This window comes from Mesoplodon densirostris, chromosome 4 (genome assembly GCF_025265405.1).
Source record: "Mesoplodon densirostris isolate mMesDen1 chromosome 4, mMesDen1 primary haplotype, whole genome shotgun sequence".
NCBI lineage: Eukaryota > Metazoa > Chordata > Mammalia > Artiodactyla > Ziphiidae > Mesoplodon > Mesoplodon densirostris.
In genome coordinates this window covers 78,813,892-78,833,350 of record NC_082664.1, presented here as the reverse complement: position 1 = coordinate 78,833,350, position 19,459 = coordinate 78,813,892, and the positions used below count along the sequence as shown (strand labels likewise).

Below are 19,459 nucleotides of genomic sequence, written 5' to 3'. Positions count from 1 at the left end.
CCACAACGGGAGAGGCCACAACAGTGCCCACGTACCGCAAAAAAAAAAAAAAAAGAGGTTGGTGAAATTCTTGGTGCATCCTATAGAATAGGCCTTTTGCTTAGTGATTTAATGTATGTTTCTTCTCTACCTTAGAGGAGTTGAGGCAGCAGCTACAGAACAGGTTACTTCCCACTCTTTCGCTCTACCTCACCTCCACTGGTTCTCCAGGCCAGGCGTCGCAGGTCATAGTTACGGCAGATGGCGTGCACACTCCTTCCTACTCTGGTCCTGCCTGCCACTCTGCAGCATGAAGCCTGGGTCCCACCCACGTCCAACAGGTCTCCTGGGGCCTGCTCACACCCTTAAGTCTCATTGTTTCAAGCAAAACTCCTTTCCTGGGCTCCTCAAAATCCCCATATTTACTTCCAATGATCTCTACACTCTGCTCTAGGTCTTGAAAGAATGTTTCAGTTTCAGCATCTTCACTTGATTTGGTCCATATTTTGCAGTGTGAAGTTATCACACATTTTCTAATTTCAGCATAGATCTAAATTTCTTCCCAAATTTTCCCCCAGCTCTTGTGGGTTTTAGGGAGGAAAGTATTGGCTTGGCCAAAAAGTTCGTTCCGGCTTTTCTGTAAGATGTTATGGAAAAACCCAAATGAACTTTTTGGCCAACCCAATATAACGAAACCCACCATTTCTCTACCACCTTTTACTGAAGTTTCTTTGGCTAATGAATGTCTGTAAGGTTGCAAAGGAACCACTCAATATAGCTTGAGTGCATTGTGGATAGAAAAGATCCAGACACCTCAGTGATAGGGTTGACTGTTAGAAGGAAAAAGTCATTGAAACAGAGTAGAGACCTCTTTTGGGATATTTTCTAATTGAGGCAATACTGAGATGGTCCCTGACAAGCAAAGTTTTCAGATACAAAATTTCAGGGTAGGGTAAAGGCTTTCGTGTATTTAAACATGCCCCATAGTAAATGCTTGTTATCCCATCCAGAGACCCTGCAGCTTTGACATTCTGGCTTCTTGGTGCTGCTGGAATTGTTGGCTGTTGTCATAGTGAAGAGCAGTTAACGCGGTCTTGGGTTTGGGTTTGGGTTTTGGTGGGAGCTGAAGGGAACCCTGAGAACTGAATGCCTTCCTGTTTCCACAGAATTGCAGTAGTAGGTTGTTTGCTCTTGGCTCCAAGTGTGCCCTCTCTAGCTGGCGGTTTTCTCCATGATGGTTCTTTTTGTTTTAATTAATTTATTTATTTATTTTTGGCTGTGTTGGGTCTTTGTTTCTGTGTGAGGGCTTTCCCTAGTTGCGGCGAGTGGGGGCCACTCTTCATCGCGGTGCACGGGCCTCTCACTATCGCAGCCTCTCTTTGTTGGGGAGCACAGGCTCCAGACACGCAGGCTCAGTAGTTGTGGCTCATGGGCCCAGTTGCTCCGCGGCATGTGGGATCTTCCCAGACCAGGGCTCGAACCCATATCCCCTGCATTGGTAGGCAGATTCTCAACCGCTGCGCCACCAAGGAAGCCCCTCCATGATGGTTCTGTAACACCCCCCAAGATGCAGCCTGATACCCTCCACTCCCGAAGTTTCTGCTAGCAGGCTTCATATACACAGTATCCACGCTCAGTTTGAGTTGATCCGTCACAGAGGAAGGCAACAACCCTGTAAGCTTGAACCCTGTAAACCCTTCCAACTCTTCATTATCGACCTACTGTCTGCATTTTCCACTAGCTATCTTTGTATCACAGTCTAACAAAAGACTCACATTATTGGTTTATTTGAAGAAATTTTTCCCCTTGTTTGGGAACTGACATCACTTGTGTAACTCACAAGGCGGGCATGTAGTCTGTCTGTGATTGAATGCCAGTGAGTGGCAGAGAAAAGATATTGATGGGTGGAAACCAGATGGCTCTGGTCTCCCATTCATCAGAAAGCAACAGATGTCAGCCCCCATATGGGGCCCTTCTAGCCAGCATTGTCACTGTGTCATCTCACTAGCAGAAAGGACCTGCGGGGTTAGAAAGTACAACTCCAAGGCTAAGCCCAGGTCTGCGAGGGGAAGCACTATTTCAGTACTAGCTCTGCTTTGACCAGCTGGTGGCTGGTTCCCATCACTTCTTCTTGAAGCCTTGGTTATCCTGCAAGCAGCACAACGCCTCTCAGCCGGAGAGCGATTGGGTTGGCCAAAAAGTTCGTTTGGGTTTTTGGCCAATCCAATACAAATCTGAACTAGGGATCCCAAGCATTTTGTTTTTGACTGATTGCTTGTTTCAGAGAAGCACTTAAAACCCAGAGCTTAAAACATGGTGGACACACAAATGTTTGTGGAGAAAAAGAGAAGTAATAGGTGTTAGAGCTCTTTCGTCTAAATCAAGCAATGTGTTTTAGGACCTGTTGTTTCTCTTGCAAAGCAGGCTTTTAGTTTTGTGTCTTATTGGTGCTTTTGGCCCATTATCTACTGTTCCCACTGGTGGACACAAGCTCCATTCACAGGGAACAGACACAGAGAAATTACACAGAAGATTTCAAAACATTCTGAGAACCAGGAAGATCCGATTCAATTTGGGTGATGGCAAAACTTGCTCTCAGAGATGCTGGGAGAGAGGAACAAAGCTACATAGTGTATTATATCACCTTAGTTGCTTGAGAACTAGGTACCAGGGAGTGAGACCATTGTAAACCATTGGTTAGTGCCCAGAGAAAGGTGAGGGAGGGGGAAAAGCATGCAACCTTGCTGAGCCTGGGGCCCAGGCTGTCCAGGGGAGCTATCTATGGGGAAGTGGCCCACCAATGCATGGGGCCAGCATGGGGGTGTCACCACTTCTAAATGGACTTCTTTGTTTCCAGGCAACGTCCTGCCCTTGGAGAATGCCTGGCCTCACTGGCAGCTGCCATACCAGTGGCATTCCTGGAGCCCACCCTTGACTGCTACAACCCACTCTCAGTCTTCAACGCCAAAACCCCCAGGGAGAGGTCTAGTAAGTATCATCCCACAGAGGTCATCACTGATGTGCTTGAAGAAAGCAGCGGGAGGGAAGGCCACGCAGGCAGGGACGGCAGCCTGCAGCACTGTTGCTGGTGCATGTGGTCTGGGAGGGGCCGGGAGGTCAGAACTGGGACCATATGGCATGTCTCCATCTTGCCGGAAAAGTGGGCACAGGCAAGTACTTTGTTAGCACTAGACTTTGGTTCCATCTTCTGTAAAATGAGGAGACAGTGTAGTTGATTTCTAAATCCCTTGCATCCTAAAACTTCAGGCTCTCCTGTCTGCCCTGGTCTCCATTCTCTTTCTGCACCTGGGGATATGACTGCCCTTTACAGCTCCTCTCCAGAGTGTCAGTGGGAGGGGCACAGCTGCACTAATAACCTCGTTACACTCTTCAAGTCCACAGACAGGCCGTGTTTCCAAGGATGATGACCACGTGTTCTCCATCTTTGGGGAAAATAAAGCAGAGAAAAACACAAAAAGGAACTGAAATTCTACAAGAAAGAGAATTTGACAGGAGTGTTGATGCACTGAGTTCTAGAACAGTGGTTGGCAAACTCTGGCCACGGGCCTAATCTGGCCTGCTGCTGATTTTTGTAAATGGTGTTTTATTAGAACATGGTCACACCCACTCATTTACATGTTGTCTGCAGCTGTTTTAGCACTGTGTAGGGGAGGAAAAATAATTTTCCGTCTATGCTTCATCATTCTTGGCTGAGAACCAGCCCCCCACTAAAAAAAAGACAGAATGACAGGAGAAAAACAAACTTTAACTTCTGTACATATGTGTACATAAGGGAGCCCCACAGAGATATGAGACTCAAAAGCCAGCCCAACAGTTGAGGCTTATTCACCATCCTGATCTAAGGAAAGGGTTAGGAGTCTGAGGTTTCAAAGCGGGTAGCAATTCATCGGAAAGTGAGAAGAGGAAGGATTTGGTAAACAGTTTGCCCTGCCATGCACGTGAGTCTTTCAGATGAAAAAGTAATCTCGGGCAAGAGCTCTCTTCTGGTACAGGCACTTGTATCTAAGGTAAACTTTCTTTATAAATGCAGATTTTCCTTACAAGAGAGTAACTCTGTTTTCAGACACTCTCCTGGGTGTGCAGTTTCTTAAAAATAATCAGCTCAAAGTAATCCCTCTGCCAAAGGGACATGTTTGGGGGTGGCCCATTCTGTTCCCCTCCAACTGCAGTGACACAGTTGAGTAGTAGCAGCAAAGACTGTCGGGCCTGCAGTGGCTAACATATTTACTGTCTGACGCCTTTATAGGAAAAGTTTTCCCACCCCCTCTTCTAGGATAACCTAGAACTGGAATCCAAGGCAGGTGGTAAACCTGCTTCTGGAGGGTAAAAGAGAGAGTCCCCATGTATGGATGGATTGTGATCCTGCTGAAAGGCAATGGATTAGAACAGAAGAGCTTCCAGCAGGAACCTTGAATGAAGCTTGGACTCCAACTGGAGAGAACTACAATGATTTGATGCGACATGAAGCAAAAATTACCACACCATGGGTCTGATCAGTATTAAGAGAAACAGACCCCCCAAAATCATAGTAAACCATTTCTAACCAGAACCTATCCTATTCAGAACCAACATTTTCTTAAAATATTGATGCACAGTGCCAGCAGATGACTAGACTGTGCATCAGTTCCATTTGGTTCAAGCCCTCTTTTCAAGCTATCATGAGTCCTAAGGGTTCTAGGAGAGGAAAGGTTCCTGGCACACTTTTCTCTGTCACCACTCTTATTTCCATCTAAGAATCCAGAGTACAAATAAGCCTTGGTGGGCTTTATTCTCACTTGCTTTCCTTACTTCAGATGAAAGAAGCACATGACCCCCAGAAAGAATGACCAGGACAATTTAGACAAGACTGTTTAAAGTTCTCTTCCTGAGCTAGAATACAGCGGAGACTAGTGTTCTCAGAGCTCCTCGAGAGAGAAGCATTGCCAAGATGCCTCCACATTCCAAAGTCTCACGTGAAGTCTCTCAGTTAATTCCCCAACCTCCTTAGCCTCATCTCACCCTTCCTCCCCTTTCATGGACTAGGAAAAATATAGTTCCAACCTTGTTTTTCTCTACCGTCTCATGATTCCGAATGAGTCACATCCTGCAGCTAAAGTAGGAGCTGAACAACTGAGCAGGCTTTGGCAAAGTTGAGGAAGGGCTGTGACATCTGTAGGCAAAAGCCAGCTAAAGTGTTGCTTCCCAACTCCAGAGGGACATGGGTCCAGTCATGACAGTGCTGGATACTAATACGTTTATTCTGCTCCAACTGTGATTCAAGAAAAAGTGTGTCTCTGTCTGTGTATCACCAATGTGTAGAGCTTGCACCTTGGGAAAGAGAGAGACCTACTCTGCTCTTGAGCTCCCAGAGGTAAGCCTGCGTGCCACAACTACTGAGCCTGCACTCTAGAGCCCGCGAGCCACAGCTACTGAGCCCACACGCCACAATACTGAAGCCCGCGCACCTAGAGCCCATGCTCCAAAGCAGTGAGAAGCCCGCATACCGCAAGGAAGAGTAGACCCCGCTCACCGCATCTAGAGAAAGCCCGTGCACAGCAACAAAGACCCAAGGCAGCCAAAAATAAATAAAATCAAATCTTAAAAAAAAAAAGAATCAACAAAGACTGAATGCTGACCATGTGCATGACTGTTGAAAAGTAGAGTGTACGTGAATATTTATTCTGGGATAACCAGGTTTGCCTGGAGCCAGAGAATGACTGATGGCTTGATGGACTCTGAGAAGGTAGACTTCATTCATTATACAAAGTAGGTGGCCTGAGGGACCAAGGGGGGAAAGGAATGTGACAGATGGTGTGACGTGACAAATGATGTGAGTCTTCGGTGGAGAAATACAATATGAACTGATTTATCAAGGCTTCAGTCAGTTGGGCATCTCTATTAATTAACAGTTGGTGTTTTGCCAGCAGAGTTACTCATATTAGGAACTCTTCTATCTTGTAATGTCCTGGAGCATTTTCTGACTCATCCAAAAACTGGAAAAGGTTTAATACTGTTATGTGCTAGATAAAACTAGATAAAATCTTTGGTTATGTGTGGCAGTGGTCTATGAATCAGAATATTAGATTGACCAAAACATCCTATTCACTAGCCAGTTTACTTCCCAAATCCTTATTGGAAAAATCAACCAGAGAGAAAGGAGGTCCAGTTTCCATGTAAGCTGTCTGCCTGTACTACAGAGACGGTGCTCTCTGATGCTGTCTTCTTGAGGGAAGAGCTGCTTGGTGAAGAAAATACTACTTTGGAATCTAACTCATTGGTGCCCAGTGGTTCTCAGACACTAGCATGTATTAGAATCATTCAAAAGGCTTGTTAAAGAATGCCAAGTCCTACCCCTAGAGTTTGTAATTCAGTCAGTCTGGATTCTGAAGGTCCTAACAAGTTTCCAGGTGATGCTGCCGCTGCTGGTGGGAGGATTTCACCTTGAGAACCACTGGTCTAGCAGATGAAAGGCCAGTGTGTTCTAATGGTCCCCGCTTACATTCTTGTGTCTGATTCTAATAGGACCCAGCTGAGCTGTTTTTCAGGTAGCTAACTCAGCAGCATTCATTCTGCGGGTTTATTATGTGGCATTTGAAGAACAAAACAACACGTAAATCACAAATGTTTCTTCCCCTCGAGGACCAATTACATATAAATAACTTTTAAAGGTCATTGTAATGACTCCAGTGAAGCAACCTCAAGCAACTCTGTGTTTCTCTCAGGTGGGAAAAAAAAAGTGTCCATGATGATGTATCGTCTATGTGACATTTAAACACACACACACACCCTGAGCCTTCTCACGTATAATTTTATAGCAAACAGTTGTAAACTTCAGTTGCATCTGTGGCACTTGGCATTGTTCTGTGTGCAGAGCTTGAAGGTAGAATGTTTGACTGTACTGTTCGTACCTATTGATCCTGACACTGTATGTGTCAAATGATTTTGTTTGTGAGAGTCTCCCCAGACCCCCATGTTGATGTCACCCCTGATTCCTGCTGCTCTGCAGCAAGGAAGGTACAGGCTGGACTTGTTCTCTGCAAATGACCAGCACTGGCAGTGGATCATGTCTAACCTGTATAATTCCCTTATGCTGTAAATCATAGGAGTTCGATGTTCTTTGGCTTTCATGCTACTAGTCCTTTTGAATTGTCTGGATTTAAAGGACATTGGTTCACTCCTAACTTCCAAGGAAGAGAGATCTGTAGCCTTCTACCTGCCAAAAGGCCATACCGATAGCAACAGAAAATCACAGTTAGGGAAAGGGTGTTAGCACCTCACAGGGCCTGCTCCATAGCAGGGAGGCTCTTCCGAGTCGTCCATCACTGTGCAGCTGCACACCATCTCCTAGAACCACTTGTAACAGCTACCGATTCATTGTCTGCAAGGCAGCCAGGATTATTCTGGATCTCTGCTCCAGGCAGGACAATTATGACAGAAATCAAGACAGTCCCTTCAATTGGCCAACATTCCTAAAGGCCAAGGAATTTGCTGTGGCCTCTTATTCATTAACCCTTCCATTCCTATGGACTTAAAATCTAGAAAAGAGAGAGACTTCACACCAGCAGTAACCCCACGGCAAAGGGCCTGCAGGCACAACCCAATTCACTGAACGTCACATTTTATTTGAAGTTTCTGCTTTGTCCTTTGAAATTCATGAGACCTTTACACTTTACTTCTAATATCAAAAAGAATTTCCTCAAGTCTTCTAGTGGATCTAATAGGCTCCACTAGTGGATCTAAAATGCACCACATTTTCCTGTTGCTTCTCTGACTCCCTAGCCCCCCTGGTGTCTGATGCTTCGGCCCTACTGTGAGAAGTTTGGCCTGTGGGTGGAGTCTGCAATGAGCTGCCTCCCAGGCCCAGGCGGACCCTGTGGGCTATGACATAAATGGACACTCTGCAGAGCTTTCAGCTTGTGCTTCTTTTCAACCATGCCCCGCCCTGCCACTCAGAGCCCTTGTTTTTGTCTCACCCATCAGGAACCTCAGGATGTTTCTGGTCTCTCCTCCTGTCTTGGAGGGAAAGAGTGTCGTTTGCCTTAAGAAGAACAAGACAGATATCCCCTCGGCTTCTTCTGTTTGCTATTCTTGTATCTGACAACGTTTAATGTTGAACTCTGTATCATCTCATCCTGTCTGTCCTCGTTCAGTGAAGTGACCTCGGTCACTCAGTGTGAGGAGGAGATAGGGCTGACTCACTGTTCCTCGCACATAAACCTTCAGAAACAAAAAGGTTTAAGCGAATGACAAGAGGTCTTGGCAAAGGTTACTTCAGGTCATCAATAACTTCTTTTGTAAATGCAGAAATCAATGTATGTGCAAAGTTTTCTTCCCCGAAATTTCAACTGGATGGAAAGTGTTGTCTCTGGTCCAGCTGAAAGAATCTTTGATGCAAGATGTTTCCTCTTCCTTTTTGAAACAGTACAGACATGATCCAGGTGACCCAACCACAAATTGGCAACTCAGCAACAATGGGTTGCTTTTCTCCTAGCCCTGCCTTTCCTGCAGAGTGCATGCACTGAGGCCAGGATAGAGAAGCAAGAGACTGACTGTGTCACAGAGAAGTCTTATGAAATGTCCCTCGGCCATGTCTCTGTTATGCTCCTTTAAGATTCAGTTTATACAAATAGAAGTACCATATGACCCAGCAATACCACTACTGGGCATATACCCTGAGAAAACCGTAATTCAAAAAGAGTCATGTACCAAAATGTTCATTGCAGCTCTATTCACAATAACCAGGAGATGGAAACAACCTAAGTGTCCATCATCGGATGAATGGATAAAGAAGATGTGGCACATATATACAATGGAATATTACTCAGCCATAAAAAGAAACGAAATTGAGTTATATGTAGTGAGGTGGATGGACCTAGAGTCTGTCATACAGAGTGAAGTAAGTCAGAAAGAGAAAGACAAATACTGTATGCTAACACATATATATGGAATCTAAGAAAAAATGTCATGAAGAACCTAGGGGTAAGATGGGAATAAAGACACAGACCTACTAGAGAATAGACTTGGAGATATGGGGAAGGGGAGGGGTGAGCTGTGACGGGGTGAGAGAGAGGCATGGACATATATACACTACCAAACGTGAAATAGATAGCTAGTGGGAAGCAGCCGCATAGCACAGGGAGATCAGCTCAGTGCTTTGTGACCACCTGGAGGGGTGGGATGGGGAGGGTGGGAGGGAGGGAGACGCAAGAGGGAGGAGATATGGGAACATATGTATATGTATAGCTGATTCACTTTGTTATAAAGCAGAAGCTAACACACCATTGTAAAGCAATTATACTCCAATAAAGATGTAAAAAAAAAAAAAAAAAAGGTTCAGTTTAAGTGTTTTAACCTGAATATGACATCTAGAAGATAACCCAGCCTCTGGAAGCTTCAGTCTTTACAAAGGCAGCAGGAGAGCAAAAGCTCCTCTGTATCTGGAGCTTACTTGTTTGAGGCTCTGGGGTGGAAAATCATGTCTAAAGACCAAAGGAGGGGTGGACAGAGAGAGAGAAGGTTGCACTATTTGTGCTTTTGAATTACTGTCCCTTTATTCTTCCTGTACCCTCTTGGTCAGTTCTGGGGATGCCAGACACGGTGGAGGAGATGTGCCCTGACATCCCCCAGCTGGAAGGCCTGATGAAGGAAATCAACGACCTGGCCGAGTCAGGGGCCCGGTACACGGAGATGCCCCACGTCATCGAGGTGATCTTGCCCATGCTCTGCAACTACCTGTCCTACTGGTGGGAGCGGGGGCCTGAGCACCTGCCCCCCAGCACAGGGCCCTGGTGCACCAAGGTCACCTCTGAACACCTCAGTGTCATCCTGGGCAACATTCTGAAAATCATCAACAACAACCTGGGCATCGACGAGGCCTCCTGGATGAAGCGCATTGCAGGTACCACACATGCCTTTCCTCCCCGGCCCTGGCCCCAGCCCCAGCCCCAGCCCCAAGACACCCGGACTCTCTTTTCTTCTCTTAGTCTATCTTTAAGCTATTCCCCCTCCCCACACTTATATTTAACAGTGAAAAGAATTGACTTATTCCCCTGTAGAGCTTCCTGGAGCAAATGCTCCTGCCTAACTCCCCAACTAATTCAGGTCCCTCGAATCTCCAGGAAGCCCTTCTTGATAAACTCTACCCGACTCCCATGATCATTGCTTATTTGCTTTTGGTACTTAAGAATTCCATTTGCTCTTACAGTAATAATTGTCCATATGTTCTTGGTAAGTGATCCTGCGTGTTTTCCACACGTACAAAACTCACTCCCATCTGAGCTGTACTGTAAGTTTCTAGCATTTGTATTTCACTTTATGCTTCCTAAGACACTCTCTAACTTAGGTTCACAGTAGCCTCACTTGGATCTCCGTCTTGTTTTGTATTCCTCCTTGCATGCAGTAGGCTCTTAATGAATGTTGTTAGCTGATTTTCTGCTCCTGAAACAACTCCAAAAGAGGAGAGCCTTGGAAAATTAGTAACCACACTTTCCACAGTCAGGAAACCATGAATATTTTAGTGTCCTCTGTCAGAGTAGAGTTGAGAAGACAGAAGCTAAAGCAAAGTCATTGCCTTTGATGGACCTGCAGTTTTCATGGACCATAGCTGTTTCACCCCTACAATCTCCTAACCATAAAACCCAGCAGTGGGATCAGTGGTAGCTATTAGCTTCCTGGACAAATGAGTAGATATTCCAAGGAAGAAAATGTCTACCGCCTTCCTGTCTCTGAAATGAACTTCAAATTATAAATACTTTGGGTACTGATGGCTCCTAGACAGTATAGGCCTCTGGGAACATATGAGTAGATAAAGTTGGCATGTTCCTTTCTTACCTATTAGCCCAAGAATATTGTTAACCCTAAGGCAATTTGTTGAGGAGCTCTAATTTCTAAATCTGGATTAAGGGAAGGAAGGTAATGGAAGGATGGACTCCCTTAGCTTCCCCAGAGGTGCAGTGGAAAGATGTCACAGCACACTGATGGGAACTGAACTTGACCTGTTATTTCACAGGTGAACCCAGATCTCGTTCAGTTAGGCCACTTCATTCCTGGTGCCTAAACAGAGTCCATTTTAAATAGCAACCTCAAACCACCCATATCTGGAACAGCCATTCCGATTCCAGATCCAAAGCAGAAATGCAGCCCGGTGAAGGCTGGAGTGTGAAATGTGAGCCATCACAGTGTTGTTTCGACCTGTTGGTTAATGCTTCTCAGCAGAGAACTGTTTTCGCCTTCTCTTTCTAAAACAGCCTTATTTATGAAAGCAAAAAATAAGGTAAAGTGAGATTAAGAAGAAAAAGTGCTGGATTATAGGCTGTTTCCAGTTGAAACGCCCTACATGAAAGAAACTTTGAAATACACAAAATACACAATGCACTTTGTGAATGGTTCATGACTCTTGAGAATTTTATTTCACTTATCTTTAAATAATTACTCTGATTCTCATCTTTATTATGGATTAGACCAATAGGATATTCCATTTAAGAAACTCGATGAGACATGTAAGTTTTATCTTTCTCTTCAAGAAGGCTGGAATCATAGTCCCAGTTCCCACTGATTGCTTGTTTCTGCTCATTGACTTCTAGTGGCCACCCCAGTCTGCCTCTCAGTTTATTATAGATGATAGTAGTTTCTCTGCTTTTCCCAGGGCCCAGAGGAGTCCCCAGGCAGTAGGTTGGCAGTTCTCAAGTCCTGGGGGCTGAGAACTGTGGTTGGGTCCATATATTTTTAACAAGAGATTTTTCTATAAACCAGAAAATGTAGTATTGAGTGCCTACTCTTGACTCAGCACAGTGTTGGTTATTATGAATAAAATGTTTATAATCTAGCTCGTGAGCCAAAACCAACATGAATGTACTCTAAAATGAAACAAGATAGTCTGTTATGAAGAGCTCAGAGGTATAGCAAACGCCATACGTGAAGAGTTAAAGGGTGGCAAGGTTTCCCCATGGCCTAGAGAAGCAGAACAGGAATAGAGACCTTCTCCTGTAGCTCCACCCCCACCCCCAGCAACTGAGGCTTCATGAGATGGAAGTGCCAAGCAGAGGATGAAGGAAGGGCAAGTGCCATCCTGAGTTGATGGCTTTTCACAGCCTCACCTTTGAGTATCACTTCTTTCCTTTCATCGATTGTCATAACATGCAAAATGAGGGGGAGGCCCTTTGTTTGCAAACACAGTGTATGCCCAGCCAATCATCAGCAAAGCCAGGGCGGACCTGCTAAGAAGCCACTTCATCCCAACCCTGGAGAAGCTGAAGAAGAAGGCTGTGAAGACCGTGCAGGAGGAGGAGCAGTTGAAAGCCGACAGCAGAGGGGACACCCAGGAGGCAGAGCTCCTCATCCTGGATGAGTTTGCCGTCCTCTGCAGAGACCTCTATGCCTTCTACCCCATGCTGATCCGCTACGTGGACAACAACAGGTACCGAGGAGGCCTAGCCAAGTCCCCAGGATGGAGAGACGGTATTGGGTTTTGTTACCGGTGAGAGAGGGAGGTCACAGCCGCCACCACCAGTGCCCCTCCCCCACAGAATCCCCGGCGTGGGACCTCTGGGCAGTGCTCTCCTTGGCCAGTGATTCTGCATGATCAGTGGCATGGCCACCCCTTCCATCTTCACAGGTCACCACAGGGAAGAGGGGCTTAGTCAAATAAGGGCAGCAGTGACCCACTTCTGCCCCTCTGCTGCTCTATCACACATTCATTCAACAGACATTACTGACTGGGTGTCAGGCACTGGTGTAGGCATTAGGGGACAAGAGAGAACAAAACAGAAAGAGATGTTGGCCCAGGGAGCTTTCATTCCGGCAGGAGAGTGGGGCAAGCAGACAATAAACAAAACAAATACTTGCATATTTACAATATACTTACTTATATACTTATAGATCTACTTATACACTTTACTTATAATTTACTTATCTAAGTAAATTATACAAGCAAAATAAAGGGAATTAGGAGTGCCAGGCGTGGCAGGTTTAAAAGAATGTTAACTGAGAAAGCGACATTTGAACACTGACCCGAAGGAGGTGAGGTCGGGAACCGTGCAGGTCTGGGGAAGGGTTATGTTCCCAGGAAAAGGAAACATCTGGTACAAGCCCTGAGGAAGGGGTGTGTGTTGGGATGTTCAGGGCATCACGAGGAGGCCAGTAGAGCTGGAGAAGAGTGAGGGGCCAGGAAAGCAGGAGGAGACGTCCAAGAAGCCATCTTCTCTCCACGGGGCCAGGGCTTCTCCTCCGAGCGAGATGAGCACTTGGTGCAGGTTTGAAGATAAGCTGTGATATGATCTGACTCAGTCTTTGAACGCTGTGGTGAGGGATCAGGGCAAATAAGGAAGTGAGGAGACCGGCCGAGAGGCTCCTGATGACCCAGTCAAGAGCTGAGGGTGCAGAGTGGACTAGTGGTGCCAGGGCTGGGGCAGAGGATGGGGAGCCCCTGCATCATGGGGCAGGGTTTCCTTTCAGAGTCCTGAAAATGTTCTGAAACTAGATAGTGATAGTTGTACTAAATGTTGCTAATGAGTAATTTTATGTTACGTATATTTTACCACAATTAAAAAGAAAAAAAAAAGAGTTGGTGGTGGCTGGGACCAGGCTGGTAGCAATGCAGGTTGACAGAAGATGTCAGATTCTGGGCCTGTTTTAAAGGTACAGCCCTTGGGACATGCAGATTGGCAATAAGAGAAAAGAGGGGAGTCAAAGATGATTCTGGGCAAATGGAAGGGTGGAGTTCCCAGCATTTGAGTTGGGGAGGATTGTGGATACAGAAGTTTTTTCAGGGCAAGATCAGGATATCACTTTCAGTCGTGTTAAATTTGAGTTTCCTCTTCAATACAAAAATGAAAATGTTGAGTGGGCAGTTGAATATATGAGTCCAGAGTTCAGGAGGGAGGTCTAGTGTAGACATGAGAATTTGAGAGTCATCTACACGTTGATATGTGGTCTTTGAGCGACATGAGACTGGATGAGATAAATAAAGGCTTGAGAGGGAGAGAGAAGAGTTCTAAGGACTGAGCCCATGTGCTCAGGTCAGGCAGAAGAGAAGGAACCTGTGAGTGAGACTGAGAGGGAGCCACCAGTGAGACAGGAGGAAACCAACAGAATGTTGTGTCCTGGATGCCAACTTCACAAGGGATTTCCAGGAGAAAAGAATGATGAATGAAGGTTATTGGTGACCTTGACAAGAGCAGCTTCATTGGGGCGATGGAGATGAGGACATCTTTGGAGTAGGTTGGAAGAGAATGGGAGAAAAGGACTTGGAGATAGCAGTACAGGCAACTTATTCAAGGAGTTTTACTATAAAGGGGAACAGAGAAACGGGCTGCTAGCTGGGGGAAGAAGTTGGCTCATGGGCCCAGCCACTCCACAGCACGTGGGATCCTCCCGGACCAGGGCACGAGCCTGTGTCCCCTGCATCGGCAGGTGGACTCTCAACCACTGCGCCACCAGGGAAGCCCAAGAGGAGAGTTTTTAAGATAGAGAAGGTGCTTGGAGGTTTGAGGAGGAAGGAGGCAGGGCCCAGGGAGAGTGGGAGAGCAGATGGACCAGGGAAGTGGGGGGGATTGCCGGGCAGCATCCAGGGCCCCACTTGAGGTCTGCGGACGTGAATTTAAAGTGGGACCCATTGGCAAGTCATGTTTTTCTCCAGCCAGTTTGGCTGCCAGGTACAGGCCCAGACTGGGAAGAGAGTTGGATTTAACCAGGGTTGGGGCTTTGCAAAATGAGTGTGACGAAGAAAAATGGGTTAGGGAGTTGAGGGTGTATATTAGAGGGTAATTCTAAAGATTGGCCATGGGATTTAAGCTGGATGAGGGGGAAGTGAAGGCATAGGAGCCTAATGTTCATGAACAGGCAAAGGAACAAAGGACTGTTGGTCCCAGTGGAAGGCAAAGACCAAATAGATGTTTTTATTATACCACACCCTCTTAAAGCTTAGAGGCCTCAAATGTAAGTTTGGGAAGGTTTAATTTTAAAATACTTCATTGTAGATACTGAAAAGACCTAGGGATATTGGGGGGAACATTGCTGACTTTTTGAGTGGTACGCCATTCTGTCATGGGCAAGGAATAGGTCTGGATATGCCCATTTTAGCATTTACTTCATAAGGTAAATTGTACTTACTGTTTAAAATATTTATGTAAGATTACTTATATTTAGCTTTGCAAAATAAACATCTTACACACACTATATATGTGTGTGTGTGTGTATGTGTATGAAATTCCTTACCTATCTGTGGGGAATTTTACTGTTTCAAAAGAAATCCTGCTTTCAGGGTCATCATTTTAGTCATTTCTGATAACATAATTATCTTAGCAGGTTAGCGAAGGAATCTGTCAGAGTTTGAGGTGAAAACAGAAATGAAAGTAGAGTAAGGTTGCCCCTGGAATAGCTCTTTAACTGCATTTGTCACTATTGACAATCAAGATGCAAGATAGAGTGTGTTCCACTTACACGTTGTTTGACAGTTGCTAAAAATGGCAATGTCAGAGGGTCTTTGAGATCATCACTAATTCATTCATCCCCACTTTTCAACCCTTTCTTCCCTGAACACCAGGGAGCATTATGGCCATCTGAGCCTCGCTTAGAAATACTTCCTTCCTGTGTGTGTGCCTTTACCTCCTTCAAGTTCTTTCTTCACCCAAAAGAATTGGCTGGCTTGGAAGCACAGGATTGTGGAGTTGGCAGGAATAATAGAGGCCAGCTCATCTTACCTATAACTGGATGAATCAATATCCTCTTCCCTTTTCCTAGCGGTGCATTTCCTGCCTGATTATCCACCACAGTTATGGATGACAGGCACAGCCATACTGTGCGTGCCTTCCCATTCTAGTTTCAGACAGTTAAAGCCATTTTTGTTCAACTCTTTCTCATTCATTTTTTTCTTCCAGTTTTATTGAGATATAATTGACACACAGCCCTCTGTAAGTGTAAGGTATACAACAGAACGATTCGACTTATATACATCATGAAATGCTTAGAATACGTTTAGTGAACATCCATCACCTCACACAGATACAAAATAAAAGACACGAAAAAGTATTTTTTCCTTGTGATAAGGACTCTTGGGATTTACGCTCTTAACTTTCATGTATAACATACAGTGTTAATTAGATTAATCATGTTGCACCTTACAGCCCCTAGGACTTATTTATCTTATAACTGGAAGTTTATATCTTTAACCACCTTCATCCAATTCCCCTTCCCCCCACTCGGAACCATTTTTGAGTTCAAATCTGTATCTCCTATCAGCTCTGATTTTGCTCTCTAGAGCCACACAAAACTACTCCAGTCTTTCTTGTGGCAGCTCTTTAAACATTGAAGAGAGCCATCTTGTCCTGTCCTCCCCTGTTTTCTCTCGTCCTATTAAACCTTTGGACTTCCTTCAGCCCTGTCACAACAGTGTTCCAAGTCTCTTCGACAGCTGAAACAGTCTTCTGAAGAGAAGCTTCTGTGGGTCAGTGTTGAACCTGAAGCTGACCCAGAATGAGCAAGAGCTCCAAGCCTTCTGTGGTCCGAACAGGGCGAATCAGGGCTCCATCTCCTCATGCCGGGAGATTATACGTCAACATAGGTTCAACAGACCTCTCTACACAAGGCAGCAGCATCTCAGCCTCCTTTCTGGAAATCAGACACACTCTGAACAGAAACGACCAACTTTAAATAGTACGATTTTGGGTGAAAACCCATCTCGCAAACTGTTGAAGGGAATCCAAGTAAATCCTGTGTGGTGACCACCTCAGGCTGTATCCTCTACAAGAGGCTCAGGGACAAGACAGAGATAAGCTCTTACCTCTTAGTCAGACAACAGGACCGTGAATATATACGAACATGGCTTTACTTTCTTTCAAAACCTGATAACTGGCTTTACTTTCTTCGCAAACCTGATAAGTTGTCATTTTGACAATAGCAGTCTAACTCTCCTTTATTCTCCTGCTTTTTGTTTCTGTTTTACCTCTAAACCCAACTGTCTTCCCCACCTACAGCCTTGCATTTCCCAGCTGCCTTTTGGCAGCATGCAGAGCAGATGATCAAAGAAACCCACAGGTCGGTTAAGTACCTCCCAAAGGATCAAATGTCTGAATGTTGAGAAAGGTCTGAGTTGTGTGGAAGGCTGGGAGCAGGGAGGAGAGAGTCTTGTTCCATCATTTGGGGGTAGGAAGTATACGGGCAAGTGGGAGAGGCAAGGTCAGTTTCTTCTGTCCTCCTGCAAATACTGACTTAATCTGGTTTGAGAGGTGCAGAGAGTTTACGTGCCTGGGGGAACACATTTAATGGTGGGTCCATGTGTACCCACCATTCTGAACCTGAAGAAAGAACCTCACTAAAGACAAAGAGTAAAAATCCGCCTCTTGGGGGCTTCCCTGGTGGCGCAGTGGTTGAGAGTCCGCCTGCCGATGCAGTGGACGCGGATTCGTGCCCCGGTCCGGGAGGATCCCACGTGCTGCGGAGTGGCTGGGCCCGTGAGCCATGGCCCCTGGGCCTGCGCTTCCGGAGCCTGTGCTCTGCAGTGCGGGGGGCCACAGCGGTGAGAGGCCCGCGTACCGTAATAAAAAAAAAAAAAAAATCCGCCTCTTGGAAGAAGGGTGTTGTAAACAAAATTCATTCAGCTGAAACTGCATTCCCATGTGAAGACAAAGGTATGCAAAGCCTCTTTCTCCGGTGAGCGAATGTTTACCTGAGATTTTGTTTTCAGTGTTCCTGCGACTCACACCGCCTGTGGCTGTGCTTTTCCTCAGCGGGATAGGATGTGACCCCCTTGCCTCTTCCCACTCAAGGCATAGTGCAAGCCTATAAAGCACATTTAAACCAAAACGCTACAGAAGGAACAGCTGGCAGTTCTGATAAAACCTGACACTTGAGCCTGAAAAAGCACTCCTGAAAAATCAATATGAAAGAAACCAAAAAGCATTACCAGTCTCAAGCCTCGAGTTTGGATTGCATTTTGCTGTTAGTGACGGATACCTTATAGAGTGGCTTAAATTAGAAGTTAAACCTCACATGTGAAGGAAGTCCAGAGATAGCCATCCATGGCCAGTATGGCCGTCCTCATTAGAAACCCTCACTCCTCTGTCTTTCTGTCCTTAACATTGGCTTCCATGTTCAAAGTTACTTCAGGTGCAACATGCCAACTAGAGCTTGAGCTGTCATATTTTCATTCCAGAGAGGAAGTAGAAAGGCAAAAGGGCACCTTCAGCTATCTGATCCTTTTTAGAGAGCTTTTCCAGAAGGCTCATCCAACAACTTCCTCTTCCATCTCATTGATCAGAACTTAGTTCCACGGCTGTCCCTCGAGGGGGGCTGGGTAATGTGACCTTCAGCAGGGCACAGTGCCCCCCGGAGTAAAAGGGGGGGTTTGTGCCTAAGGAAGAAGAGGAGAATGAGTGTTGGGCAGACCACCTGTAGTGTCTGCCTATAAAGGAGAGGCTAGTTGAGGTAGAAAACCAGGAAGATTAGACAAGAATGTCCATGAGGCTGGAACTCAGGGCGGGAAGGAATTGAGGAGATGAGAAAGGAATCCAGAGGTGGTCTTGGCCTCGTGAGTCTTCACCTTTCTTCCTTAGCCTCGTACCTTCCGTGAATGAGCAGAAGGTACAGGCTACTCAGAGCAATTCAGTCTGATGTCCCAGGGCTTAGGGAACTGGCTTTTTGATAGCTATTACCATGCACACAACCAAGGGACATTAGGTTTTTTAGACCATTCATGACAGCCCCAAAGTTTTCTTTAAGAAAGACGATAGACAATTTAAGTTCTAATGTGTTACTTTATGCAGTACCCAGCCATTTCAAAATATAATTCAAATGCACAAGACAGGGGCAAGACAACTTTTAGGAAATGACTGAATTCTACTGCAATTTAGCCCTCTTGCTGCCACTGTGAAATTTCTTAACCTAGCCTAGTATTCTTTTTTTAAATGAGTAATGCCTATTTATAGGGAATTTGCAAACCATTTCAAAGGGCATAGGAGATGTTTGGTCTCTGCCTATACACTTTATATAACAGTTAAAAAAATTTATTGTCTTACAGATTTCATTCATAAAAGTGGCTTTGAAAGGAAAACGGGCAAGGCCTGAACTGTTTATAGAGTGCTCACAATTTCAGAGGCTTGACAAGATTAGATGTCATAGTGACCAAGACTGTCCTAGTCTTGCTAGACTTGAGGATTAAAGGAGGCCTGTCCCAAAACTTAGAATGTAACCTTAATCACCTCTTCAGTTTAAAGGACAAAAAAAAACCTTACCTTTGACCATTTTGAAATGTTGATTTCTGACATCTGTTTGCTAAGGGAATACTGGAATCCTTTGGTAAAATGGAAATGATTATTGTAGGTCTTCAAAAATACCTACAACAATTACATGCCTATATCTAAGCATGCAAGGAATATATTGATATTTAGTCTCTCTGAAGATTGCCTTCTATGGGAATGCAATTTTACCTGGATAAATGTGTGCATCTGATGTCAGTATAATTTTTAGAGTGTGACTCTTTCAATCA

At 45.3% G+C, this 19,459-nt stretch overlaps 1 protein-coding gene across 1 annotated transcript in view; it reads left to right on the top strand.

Moving 5' to 3' along the window:
• Positions 1-19,459, top strand: part of RYR3 (ryanodine receptor 3) — a 371,986-nt gene that overhangs the window by 294,083 nt on the left and 58,444 nt on the right. Inside the window, exons 65-67 of the mRNA XM_060096078.1 lie at positions 2,837-2,967; positions 9,557-9,877; positions 12,154-12,394. Of these exons, the coding sequence (XP_059952061.1) occupies positions 2,837-2,967; positions 9,557-9,877; positions 12,154-12,394 (693 nt within the window). The remainder of the gene's footprint in view (positions 1-2,836; positions 2,968-9,556; positions 9,878-12,153; positions 12,395-19,459) is intronic.